General features: G+C 45.5%; 1 protein-coding gene across 2 annotated transcripts in view; it reads left to right on the forward strand.

The window, feature by feature from the left end:
- Positions 1-721: 721 nt before the first annotated feature.
- The window catches only part of ELOVL2 (ELOVL fatty acid elongase 2), a 49,440-nt gene continuing 36,394 nt past the window's right edge, over positions 722-13,767 (forward strand). The window contains exon 1 of one of the 2 annotated variants that reach the window (XM_027524288.1): positions 722-825. In XM_027524288.1, the coding sequence (XP_027380089.1) occupies positions 823-825 (3 nt within the window). In that variant the 5' untranslated portion in view covers positions 722-822. The remainder of the gene's footprint in view (positions 826-13,767) is intronic. The other variant, XM_027524289.1, reaches the window with a different exon arrangement.

The following is a 13,767-nucleotide window of genomic DNA, read 5'->3' on the forward strand; positions in this document are numbered from 1 at the left end:
TTTCCTTCCCACACACATTTTTAATTCAAGGAACAAGACCATCCTCTTGAGCCAGAGCCTCACGCGAGACAAGGGATCTCCTGCGGAGACTGACCAGCTCCCGACCTCATCCCCGAAAGGAACCGGACTGACCCCTCCATCTGACCGCTGCATCCTGCAAAATTCAGGGTCATCCTGCATCCCAAGTGGGAGCCTTCATCTGCCTTTAACGTGTGCTTGAAAGCCCTGGAGCCGAGTCAGCGAAGGACGAACGACGACGTCCTGGCCCCCTGCAGCCCCCTCTTCCCCCAGATCGGCTGCGCTGGCAGCCTCCGGGGCTGGGGGTGGGTGAGACCGGGGTACAGCCGGCAGGGTACAGCGGGCGGGCGATGCCTCGGGTCCTGGCTGAGCCTCCGCGAACGCTGAGCTTCCGAGCGCAGCGGGCGCCCGCGGGGCCTGCACCTCGCCGCCCGGTCGGTAGGGGGCGCCGGTGTGTATGTGTGTGTTTGTGGCGGGAGCCGGGCCTGCACATCGCCGCCCGGCCGGCAGGGGGCGCCGGTGGCGGGGGGTAGCCGCCGCCGCCTGGCCCGCGCGCCCCTCCCCCGCCGGCCCGCACGCGCGGCGTTCCGCGAAGCCCGGGCGAGGGGCTGGGCGGGGCGCGGCGGGCGCCCGAAACGGCCCTGCGGCGGGGGGCGCGCGCGCGAGCCCGAGGGGGCGGGGCGGCGGGGGCGCGCGGCGCGCGGGGGCGGGGCGGCGGGCGCGCGCGGCGGGAGCGCGGGCAGAGGGACGCCGGCTACCCTGGACAGCGCACCGCCGGCCGCCGGGGTCGCCGCGCCTCCGGCCATGGTGAGTGGGCGCCGCGCGCCTCTCGCCGCCGCCGCCGCCCCTTCCTCCTTTCCGCCACCGACGCGCGAGGCGGGAAGGGGGCCGAGCGGCCGGCGGCGGCGGCGGCGGCGGCGGCGCGGGGCGCTGCGGGTTCGGCCGCTGGAACCCGTCGCTGTCGGCGGGCCGCGCCGCGCGGGCCTGGGGAGGGGGCGGCGGACGTTTGGGGGCGGGGGGCGCGCGGGCCGCGCCCGGGCTCGCCGTGTCGCCGGCTCCGCGGTCCCGCCCGGCCCCTCCGGCGCCCGCCGCCGCGTCCAGTCCCCTGTTGCATGCACGTGCCCTCCGCGCCGCCCCCCTCGTCCCGCGGCGGCCGCTCCACGCTCCGGGTCCGGGGGACGGCGCCCCGCTTCGCGCGGGACCGGCCCCGCCGCGGGACTCACGCCGGCTCCGGGGCGCTAACGGTTGAATTCCCGCCTGCACGGAGCCTGCAAGCGCCGGGGGTGTGTCTGCGCGCGGCCCCCCCCAGGTTTGCACGGCGGGGTTGGGGCGGGGTGTCCCCGTGTGAACCGGGGTGAGCGGGCCTCTCTGCTCCGTTCTTCTCCCCCCGCAACCGCTGTCTCCGCAGGCTCCGGCTCATTTCCCAGTTTACGAGGCTTTCTGCTGGATCTTAGGCTTAGTTCCCGGAGAGAAAGGGGCGTGTGTGTGTGTCCCCGCGTGTCCCTGACCCAGGCATCGCTCGAGACTGTTGGTGGCAGAGCCCTATTCTGTGACTCCAAAAAAAAAAAAGGAAAGTGTGCGCGGAACTCAGATGTGAAGTCTCGTACGTCCTCGGTGGCCCCTGTTTATCTTTGCTTCTCTCCTCCCTCCCAGATGGCCCCCTCTCCCCCACTTCAGGGCTCGTTAAAAGAACGCGCATCTCCTTTCACCCCGCTCCAGCTGACACCAGTCAGTCCTAGATTTTTGTCCACCCTCTCCCTTTTAGGGCACACGCAATCTCCCTGTGGACGGAGGAGCCTTCTTTTTTGGCCACTCACCGCAGTTCGTAGGACCCTAGTCGGCTTCATTTTCTCCCCGCCTGAAGCATCTCTATTGTTTAACACACTCTCTATTTAGTTTATGGACTTTCTTGAATGCGTTCCCCACCGGACTGTCAGTTTCGGTAGGGCAGAGTTGGGGTTTTTATTTTTATTTTTTGTCATTTTGTTGACTGCTCCATTCCTGGTGCCTGCACAGATGCCTGGCCAATCGCCAGTGCTCCGTAATCTGAAAAAAGTAGCCCAGTAAAGGAGCATACTGATGCTAATGTACAAATAAGAAACAGCAGCACGACTATAGGTTTATCTATTCAATTAACAGTTGTAATGATGAGAATCACGGGTGATGTTGAGAGGAGACATGCTTTTGGATGAGAGGGACTCAGTGTGGTGGCCCTTGATGGTAAGAGTAGAGTTGGCCGAGCTTTTGGTAGCTTGGCACCTGGGTGGACAAAGGGTTTTTAGGGCTAACTGGCTGTGTCCTTCCGGTCCTGAACCTTTGCTCCAAATTATTATGAATTACAACGAGTAAGGGAAATGTCCAAGAAAGTCTGCTTAACTGAATGGAAGAATCATGGGAACCTAAAAAAGCCAGAATAAAGGGCAAGCTGATACTGCCTGAAGACAAGCATTTTTCAGAAACTTTGGGTCTTCAGAGAATTATTTCACTTGTAAATGTCCAAATCCGAGTCTTCCCACTTGGGAAAAAAAAAAAACGATGCAGAGTGTGTGAAACTTCAGGGTTTATAAGGTAGTGGTTTGGTTCAGAGACACCCCTCTGGATCCAAGTCCAACATGAACAGTCTCTCCAGGTGTGTCTGCCAATTCATCTTACTCCAAAACCCGTTTTTCTTTCAAGTTCCGTTTTTTCCACTTCCAGAGTATAAATTTATGGTAATCCTTTGTTTAAAGCCTGGGAAAGTGTGCTTTTATAGTCTGAGCCAAACTGCTTAATCTACCTGGTTAATGCTTAATCATTTCTGTAAATGATGTGATTTTAACCATCATTGTGCAAGTCTGTGGTTCTGACTACTGTCTTGCCCAGATAGGTAGTAAAAAATTAAACAGGAAAGAAAATTTTCTTTCTAATTAAAAACTAGCAACCAACTAAACCAAATATAAGATATCTCACTTTTATGCAAGTTTATATTTTTAGGAGATTTTGCTATGTATGACTCTAGTCAAAATATCAAGCCATTTTTTTCTTTTCTTCAAAAGCATATCAAATCCATTTTAAACGCATCCAGTTGGGTAAGCTTACTTTTTGGTTCTCCAACAAAAGGCTGAAATTTTAGCTTCCTCCAAGACATGTTTTTGTTTTTTTTTTTTAGTTAAGATATAGTCAATCCCTTCAAAACATGTTAATCACAGTTTTGGAGTCTTGTCTATCTAGTCATCTTCAGGAGGCAGGGCCCTTCTGGTTAGAGTTAGTTGCGTCCAGGATCACCTGCCTTGGACATGTGCTGTATACAACCTAATTCAGCAGGTTTGGGTGTTAGGTGTAGACGTTGACTGAAGGCACGGAGCTGCACTGGAAGCTCTTCTTTAGGCTCAACATAGACAAAGGAGGTCAAATTGCTGCTGCTAAGTCGCTTCAGTCGTGTCCGACTCTGTGCGACCCCATGGACTGCAGCCTACCAGGTTCCTCCGTGCGTGGGATTTTCCAGGCAAGAGTACTGGAGTGGGTTGCCATTAGTTCCCATAATTCTGAAGTTACAAATTTGCTCACTTGTGTTTTTTCTTAACCTTGGAATTAGGACATTGCTGGTATTTCACCAGCTCTTAACAATGAACTATTATAATAAATTGCTAGTTTAAATACAGCCATTTAAAATTTAACAATTTAATAGCAGAATATCAATTGTTCTGGGGTTGATGTAGCAATTTGGAACCTGAGGCGTGGACTCAACTTTGGGTTTGAATTCCAGCACAGCATTTAACTGTGACCTTGGGCAGATTAACTTCTCTTGGCCCCAGCTTTTTATTCTGTGAAAAAAAGATGCTAATGTTATTCCATAAGGTTGTTTTCGGAGAAGGCAATGGCACCCCACTCCGGTACTCTTGCCTGGAAAGTCCCATGGATGGAGGAGCCTGGTGGGCTGTAGTCCATGGGGTCGCTAAGAGTCAGACACGACTGAGCAACTTCCCTTTCACTTTTCACTTTCCTGCATTGAAGAAGGAAATGGCAACCCACTCCAGTGTTCTTGCCTGGAGAATTCCAGGGACGGGGGAGCCTGATGGGCTGCCGTTTATGGGGTAGCACAGAGTCGGACACGACTGAGGCAACTTAGCAGCAGCAGCAAGGTTGTTTGAGGAACAAATAAGATAATGCACTTGGTGTGGCTCATTTAGTCCTGCGCATGTTCAGTAAATGTTAACTGTTATAATGACGTGTTTTTTTTTCTTTCTTTCTCGCATATGTGTTTGCAGTTCAGACCCTCCTAAATGATGTATGTGATTCTTCTCAGAATTCTCTTCCCCTTATGTGGTCCTAAAACATTCCTAGTATTGTTCTGTATGCATGCCTTCCAGGAGAAATATAATGCAGGCCATATGTGTGATTTAAAATTTTCTACTAGTCACTTTAAAAAGTAAAAAGAGACAGGTGAAATTAATTTTTAACATATTTTTAACCTAATTCACAAAAATGGTATTTCAACATGTAGTAAGTGTAGAAAACAGTGGGTGCTTTTTTTTTTCCATGTGTAATCTTTAAAATCTGGTATGTGTTTTATGCTTGGAACTTGTTCCATTCAGCCTCACCACGATTTCTCAATAGCCACACATGACATGGTTCGAGGTCGAGGTTACTGTGTTAGACAGAACAGCTCTGGGGTGATCCACACCTTCCAGATGTACCTCCTGTCTGCTGGGCCCTTTGCTCTCGCGAGAACCTCCCTGCCACCTTAACCCAGCATTACTGAAAGAGAACTACTCGCCTTTCAGGCTTGCCTCCGGTCCCTCTTGCTGTTAGTAATTCCACCAGCTCCGGCATCTACGGTGTCAGAAATCTGATTCTTACTCTTTCTCTCTTCTTTGTGTTGTTTATCGTCTAATCTCATATTTTAACTTGAAAATGTCTTTCACTGTCTCCAGCCCCTTTTCCACTATTGCTTTTTCTCCAGGTTTCCTCTTCTGTTGTCTGATTGTTTCTTTACTTGAAGCTTGTTCTTTCATCATCGTTTTCACGTAGCTCAATGCTGGGGGCTCTGTCCTAATATTTTCACTCCCTCCCACCTCCCCAGCCCCCTGCTTCCCTTCCCCAAGCCTGCCTCTCTCTCCAAACCACCAGCCTCCACACCCTGTCCATTCTTTCACTGGCTGTTTTTCGTGAGTCACAAATGGTTTCCATTTGATCGCTTCTTTCCATGTTGAACATCTTTTCCTTTATCAAATATCCAAAGCAATAGACTTACTGTAACTGATGATGGGCTTCAACTGATGATGTGATATTAAAATGAACCATCCAAGAAAAGCAGCACAGGTAGAGGGAGGAGAAATATCAACCACAGGCCGCGAAAAGGACGTTATTGTTGAGCTTCATCTACTTTCTAAGAACTGTCAATGGACCCGGTTAATAGCAGCAACCAGCACATCAGTGATGACACCCTGCCTTTCTCAGTGCCCTAGCGGGACAGGGCACCGCCCTCTGTGCCTGGAGAGCAAGGGCACAGAGCAGAAGAAAGGCCTGAATGGGGAGCCAGGAGCCCTAGCCTCTCATCCTGGGTCTGTCGTGGACCAGCTCTGTGCCCTTGACCAGGTTACTCTGGGGCACTGGTTACTCATCAGCAAAATGGGCTCCTCTCGTTTTCACAAGATGATTTTGTCAGAAGCAAATGGGGCCTTTACACTGGCTGTTCTCTCTGGCTGGGTGTTTCCCCTGCGAGCTGTGTGGTTGTCTTCCTAATACCTTCTTAGTTGGGCTTACCCTAACATCACTATTTAAAACTGGAGCCTGCTCTCGGCCGAATTACATGCATCTCCTTACGGCTCTCTGCTTTTTCCATAACACTCCAACTTTATAATTTACTCATTTACATAGCCCTGGGAATCTTCTGATCATTTATTACGTTGTGTGCTTTCTTGTCCTTCCTACATGAAGGCAGGCTTCGCAAGGCCAGGTGTCTGTCTGCGTTCCTCAGTGACGTAGCTCAGGCACCGAGCCTAACCCCTGACGGTCGGTGAACGCTGAGCCACTGTTGACCAAGTGCTGGCAGGTTCTGCTGGCTCCCCGAGCAGTGCTCCTGTCTCCTTACGTCCCATTTCCCACCTGCCGAGGACGAATTGGGAAACGAACTTTTGCTTTGCAGACATATCCACAGTAACTTACTTCAAAGGACAGTCTCTTAATGCGTTTAAAATCACCACCATTCAGTTTAGGCCTGTTTGAGCAATATAGATACTTCACCAAGGCACAGACGCCCGAGTGACCTGTTAGTAAATGATCATGTGTGTGTATTCCCACATCTGTATTATACTTCATAATCGTTATATTTATGAAAGGTTAGGTTGTTATTTCTAAATAGGGAAACCTGTAATTTCATAAGTTCTTATTGAAATCAAAATGTGTGTGCATTTCTGTAATTCTGCTTGCATTTCATAATTTGTAGACCAGGCCAGATTATATTGTTTTTACATAATGAAATCTATAATTATAGATTTAAGTTCTATAATTATACAATTAAGTTCTTTAAAAACGAATAGTTTAATAATATAAACAAAGTTATCATGCATAAATTTACTGAATAATTACATATGTTGCCTTTTTTTGGCTTTGAGTAACCACTTCAATGCACTACAAGTATAGTAATATTCTATAGTTATTAATCAGTAAGATTTTTTTAATGCATTTTTACACACATTATCTGGTTTGAAGCCTCACAAAAGACTTTTGAGAGAGACAAGTCCTGTAGACTCTACCAATTTACAGGTGAGAAAATTGAGTTTCAAACAAGATAAATGATTTACTCAGGATCACATACTACAGGTAACAAAACCAGGCACAAGCCTTCTGACTCCAAAAATGTCATCTCTTTTGCTAATCCTTATATCCTTATCCTAGAACCAGCGCAGATGTACTCTTCTCATACAAATATGATGAAAGAAGAGCTGTTTCTTGTTACTGTAGATGAGAAGGGAAAAATCAGAATGACTTCCCCATGTAATTTTTTTCTCATAAATTAAAAGAATAGGTAGGTAGATGGATAGAGATATACATACACACATACATTCAAAAGTAATGAGTATACATAAAACCTAAAAGTCTGTTTCATTTGTATGGAAATGGAGCACATAAGAGAAAGCCATTTTAAATGGAGGTGATCATGAACAATATATGTGTGTATCAAACCTAATCTACTTACCAGTATAATAAATATGGAAACACCTGAATAGTAGATAATTAATTTACAAAGGAAGTAAAGTCTGTTTTTGAGTAGAATGACTGCAGTGTTGAGACATCACTCAGACCAACAGCAACTCTGCACAAGAATTTTTGGTTCATAATGAAAGTTCACCATTTGGGTTTATTTCCAATACTTAAACAATGTACTGATTTTTCTATAAGGCTCAGTAGAATTTGGTTACTAGAATTTTCGAGTTTAATAACACATGCTATGGCGACTTGGGAGACCGTAATTTTTTTTTTTTTTGACCAGGTTCAAAAAGTTTATTGACCATTATGCTGAAGAGTTAGGTTAAAAATTAACTCGCGCCTTTCAAGAAGAAATCAGAAGGTGTGTATAAGGCAAAAATCAGTGAGGCCACTTGAGTTTTCCGGAGGGCTCAGCCTGAGAGCGACTCTCCTCTCTGCCTCTGGGGGGTCCATGTGGGGCTCACCAGGCACCGTGGGAAGGAGGGCCGCTGCGCTTCGACTTTCTCAAAGGCTTTCGTCCCAGGAAGACACCCTCTCTTGGAGCCAGCAGCTTCCTTGATTTTTGGAAATTACAGATTTCATGGCTGTTTAATGTCAGTGAAGTTATGCCTGAGAGAGGGTGTCTTGGGTTGTCGGCAAAATACTCTGCTGTCAGAATTGTACCTGGAAGCTGTTTCACATCCCTTCTCTCCACGGGCTGAAGAGTTGTTAGTTCTTTGTATATTCAAGGAAAGCATTGCTGTCCTTTGGCCTCTTATCTATTCCAATTCCTAAAAAGGAATGGCATGTGTCACAAGTCATCTTGGGATTTACTGGCTAAAATCTGTTTCAGACTCAAAGCACACTGCCTTCCCTACTGTGTTTCTTCAGCAACGGTGTCATGCTTACCTTGACCCCTTCAAGATCCTGCCTCTCCTACTAAAATGTTTCTGTGGTTTTTTGGTTTCTTTGTAAATTAGATTTCAGTTCAGTTCAGTCGCTCAGTCGTGTCTGACTCTTTGCGACCCCATGAATCGCAGCACGCCAGGCCTCCCTGTCCATCACCAACTCCCGGAGTTCACTCACAGTCATGTCCATCGAGTCAGTGATGCCATCCAGCCATCTCATCCTCTGTCGTCCCCTTCTCCTCCTGCCCCCAATCCCTCCCAGCATCAGAGTCTTTTCCAATGAGTCAACTCTTTGCATGAGGTGGCCAAAGTACTGGAGTTTCAGCTTTAGCATCATTCCCTCCAAAGAAATCCCAGGGCCCATCTCCTTCAGAATGGACTGGTTGGATCTCCTTGCAGTCCAAGGGACTCTCAAGAGTCTTCTCCAACACCACAGTTCAAAAGCATCAATTCTTCGGAGCACAGCCTTCTTCACAGTCCAACTCTCACATCCATACGTGACCACTGGAAAAACCATAGCCTAGACTAGACGAACCTTTGTTGGCAAAGTAATGTCTCTGCTTTTGAATATGCTGTCTAGGTTGGTCATAACTTTCCTTCCAAGGAGTAAGCGTCTTTTAATTTCATGGCTGCAGTCACCATCTGCAGTGATTTTGGAGCCCAGAAAAATAAAGTCTGACACTGTTTCCACTGTTTCCCCATCTATTTCCCATGAAGTGGTGGGACCGGATGCCATGATCTTCGTTTTCTGAATGTTGAGCTTTAAGCCAACTTCTTCACTCTCTTTCACTTTCGTCAAGAGGCTTTTTAGTTCCTCTTCACTTTCTGCCATAAGGGTGGTGTCATCTGCATATCTGATGTTATTGATATTTCTCCTGGCAATCTTGATTCCAGCTTGTGCTTCATCCAGCCCAGCATTTCTCATGATGTACTCTGCATGTAAGTTAAATAAACAGGGTGACAATATACAGCCTTGACATACTCCTTTTCCTATTTGAAACCTGTTCCATAAATCTTTTTCTCTTTACAATTTAAAAGTAAGTGGATTTGTCCCTGTTGTAACAGATTTCTGAAAAGAACACTGATCTTAGTGGTGCTTGCTTTGTGTAAGATAGAACAGGTGTCTGTCATAGTCGTAAGTCTTTGGTGCACACTTTGCGAATTGATAGAATTGCATTGATTTTTGAAATTGCATTAAGTTTTCTTTTGATGAAAAGAGAACTGTTCTCTACATCGAGTGCCATGTTCTTTAAAATTGACATCAAGGAGACATGGCCGTACATGCCTCAGTGAGCCTTTGAGCAGGTGTGCCCACTGGTCATTCATCTGGCACGTGGTCGTAACAGGCAGTGTGCTCGGCACTGTCAGTCAGCCGCGTAGCGGGAGACTCCTGGGTCCTCCAGCAGGAGCGTATGCCCAGGTCAGCAGCCGAGACAACCAGTCACTCAGGCCAGTAAATGTGCTTTATGTAACATTTTATCCAGTAAGAAGACTTACATGATAAGGTGAATAGTTGTGTTAGTAAAAAAAAAAAATCTAAACCCTGCAATACAAGGCACGTTTGCTTCAATATCAGGCCAAGAATGTGATCAGGACCAGGAGGTGGCTGGTAACTGAAGAGCCGGAAATCATCAGGGTTGATAAAACTGAGGTCAGGATTTGAGTCTGTGACACCAGTGTACTCAGAAGAGGAGGCAATTCAGTGAGAGGGAAAAACATCAAACCTATCATCGGAGAGCTAGCGTGGGTTGAAGGAGCAGGAATTTTAAATGTACATCTCCAGACTTGGTGAAGCCACACGTGCGGACTCAATCTGAATGCTGGCTGTGGAATCTGTTCGCTTGGAATCTCGTGTACATGAATGTGGAAGCTAGTGTTCTAGATGGAGTTCTCAAGGAACGAGGGACACTTCGTAGCAAAGGTTAGTGTATGATCATAAAGGTGTTGGGGGTCAACACTGGATCTTGAGTAGGTTGGATTTTAGTAGGTAGGAAAAAGGAAGGTAGAATTGAACATTCCATCTAGGGATATAACTTGGTAGGGAAGCAGAAAGCAATAACAAGTGCATTTGAGTAAAAGCTGTGTGCTATGAGCAGCTTGTGGACAAGGACACATCTTTGCCGAGCCTAGCACAGAACGGGTGCTCAAAAAGAGTTGAGTTGGAAGGTTAGAGACCAAGGGGATTACGGGATGAATCGAGCCAGATTTTGAAGAGTCTTGAATCTGAGGCTGGGAAGTGTCTTCTAGATTTTGTAAACTGGATTTTGGAATGGAGAGCCAAATGATGAAAGCATTGTTTAGGAAGATTAAGCTGGTTTCCATAACAGCTGGGGCTGGAAGAGCCTAGATAAGGAGGTTATAAGGGGGCTAGTTCAGTGCGTTAGTTCTCTTATTTTCATGTTGTCAACTTTTGAAAACAACTCTTTCACCACACACTCCTAGGTTCAATTCTCTACTCCATTTGTCTCATCTATAAAATATATATAGTAACATAAGGTGAATATTAGATCAAATAAGATAATATATAAGGCCCCTCTTAACATATAAGCTAGCCAAGAGTAAATACTTAAAACTGGTGGCTGTTGCCCACAGAAACTTCATCATATTCATATTTACAAACCTAACTTTTCTCTGTGCTTGGGATAGAGATCTTTTAAAATCTAACTTGATTGATATATTTACATTAAAAAGTTTTTCATATTCCTGAGACTTTAGTTTTGACATTCAGGACTTTTTCTGGAGAGAATTAAAAAGTGATAAAGACTTTATTCTTTGTCCTTTTCTTTAGGCTGCATGAATTCTGTTAAATAGTGAAAAATGAAAGGTAAACTGTGTTCTCATCTTAGAGCAGTTTTTCTCAATGATTCTCACCCACAGATGCAGTCACATAACTGAATGTATTTTGAAAACTGTTTAATGGATTTGAAGTACCATTTTGGAACCTGCTAAGAGTGCCATGTAATCAGATTAAACTTCAGCTATTTTCCCAACTGCCCACATCAAATTGCCTGTGTCTTGAGCCTCTTAATTGTGCTTAATCTAATGCCTTAACCCTTACAAATGTACAAGAAAACAGATCTTCCGTGCTCTGCCTTTGCCACCAGATTGCCATTACTTCACATACTAAAATCCTAAATATAGCTGATTCTTGGATTGGTATGTTGTATTGCAAATCATGAGGAAAGAATATATCATATATATATGATATACATGATTTTATATATTTACTGCTTCTTTTCCTAATTTTCTCCTATCAGTTTAGTAGTGGAAATTGATTAGAAATTTTAGTGTATTTGTAAAACCAAACAAAATAGGTGGACGATATGGGGCTTATTACTTTTCATGATCTAGGAGAGGACAGTGTTAGAAGAGGCTAAGATTAGGTGAGAAAAGTCAAAGACTCGTGCGGGCAGGGAACAGACCCATCTGCCTGGCATGAAGTTGTTGCTTAGAGGACTGGTTCAGGCGAGGCTGGAGGAGGACTTTGAACCAAGGGAGGGAAGTCTCCAGGTTGCTGGTCCATGATGCCCTCGCGCATGAAACCCTTTCCTACCTAACAGTTACTTTGCCTTGTATGGTTCATTCTTTTTTAAAAAGAAAAAATAGGATAATTCTACCTTCAGTGTGTGAGCAACCTTAGAAGAACTTTCCACAATGTCCCTCACAGTGATAATCATAACACGACATATTTGTATGCTTTTCAATTTACAGAACACGTTCACAGCATCTCAGTTGTAGGTTAATTGCTTAGTTCATGATCTGCCTTCCCCTCTGCAGTATAAGGTCTGTAAGGGCAAGAACTTTGTACATCCTGCTTACTGCTGCAGTTGCCACACTAGGATGGTGCCAGTATGCAACAGATACCCAAAGAATACTCGCTGGATAAACGGTCAGATGTGTCCAGCAAGAGGAAACAGACTTGGGTTGTTTTATTCAGAGTCCTATGACTAGTACATGGTGGTTTGAGGATTGAAGCCCACTCTATACCTGCGTCTCATCCACCATCGCTTGTTTCATTATAGTAATTGACTTTCCTGCTACCCATGGTAATTTCAGCAAGACTGAAAAATCACAAATCATAGAAAGTGACAGGTTTGATCACATCAAAATGTTAAATTTTGACATGGCAGAAGACACTATTAGGCAGAGATTTAAAGAACAAGCAACAGACCAGGAGAAGGTATTTGCCATCTGTGTAAGAGTGTAGATTGCTATATAGATGACTTACATAAACTCAGTAGATGAAGGCTTCCCAGGTGGCTCAGTGGTAGAGAATCCGCCTACCAGTGCAAAAGACACAGGAGGTACGGGTTCAATCCCTGGGGCGGGAAGAACCCCTGGAGGAGGAAATGGCAACCCATTCCAGTATTCTTGCCTGGAAAATCTTATGGACAGGGGAGTGTGGTGGGTCCATGCGATTGCGAATAATCGGACATGACTGACCACGCACACATAAATGCAAACGACAGATAAGCAACCTGTTAGAAGCATAGGTGGGCAGCCGTTATTAATGGCAGCTCACTGCAGAGGAAACCACAAGTCAATAAACATTGAAAGGCATGCACAACCGCAGTAGTAATAAGGAAATGCAAATTAAAGCCACGCAACACACATGAACTTGACAGAAACTTAAAAATGCTGACAGCAAATCCTGTAACTTTTCGTAGAGCACTATGGTAGTTTTTACCAAAATCAGAAATTTTAATAAACAACATGGCAATTCCCAGAGAAATTCTCGCTTATAAACACAAGGAGACTTGTATAAAGCATCATCATTTGTAATAGCCCCCAAACTGGAAATAACCTATAAAGCCTAAAAAACCTATAATGCATAACATTATAGAATATTCATATGATGAGATACATACAGCAGTTACAGTGAGTGAACTGGAATAGATGAAGCTGCAGAAATCAAGTATGATTTATATGCACCCTTAAAATGTACAAAAGCAATGTGATTTTTGTTTGAATATCTATAAATATATAAAAAATGGACAAGAAGGCCTTATATCAAAACGATTGCAGTGGTTATATCTGAGGAGGGAACAAGGGACTCGTGGTCAGGGAGGCATACAAAGGGAAGGGCGACTTTATCAATTATGTTTTATTTCTCTATTCCCAGCACCTGCTAGGTGTATTCGGTAAATACTGAATTAGTTTTAAAAGATTTGAAACAAATGTGATAGTTTTAACACGTGATACTTATTTTACTCTTCTTTACCTTTTTATGCCTTTCCGTTTTTTTCTTAAATTGAAAATGGATGTGGGATCTGCATTAGAGATCGGATATGAATAGCACATGTAGGACAGATGAGCTGCAAGACAGGATGGTCTTCTGTTTTCTGAGACCCTAGTCCATCCTTTTTGGCTGGCGGAACCAACTCTGAAAGAAAGACCTTACAGGGTCAGACTCGGTCGCCATGCGGTTTTAGAGGACTAAAGGATAAGCTGCAGATGGGCCTGTTTGTTGTTCTCAACATTCATCAGAGGAAGAAGGGTGTTTTCCCAGGAGCCATAAATAGCCAAACACCAACAATAGCACCTGATCACACTTAGTAAGCCAGAGCTCCAGGAACTCTCAGGGGAACCTTTCCTGTATTTACTCATCCTCAGGGCAGGCCTGTGAGGTGGTACCAACACCTCCTTTTAGCAGACAGGGAAATCAAGGCAG

This window comes from Bos indicus x Bos taurus, chromosome 23 (genome assembly GCF_003369695.1).
Source record: "Bos indicus x Bos taurus breed Angus x Brahman F1 hybrid chromosome 23, Bos_hybrid_MaternalHap_v2.0, whole genome shotgun sequence".
Lineage (NCBI taxonomy): Eukaryota > Metazoa > Chordata > Mammalia > Artiodactyla > Bovidae > Bos > Bos indicus x Bos taurus.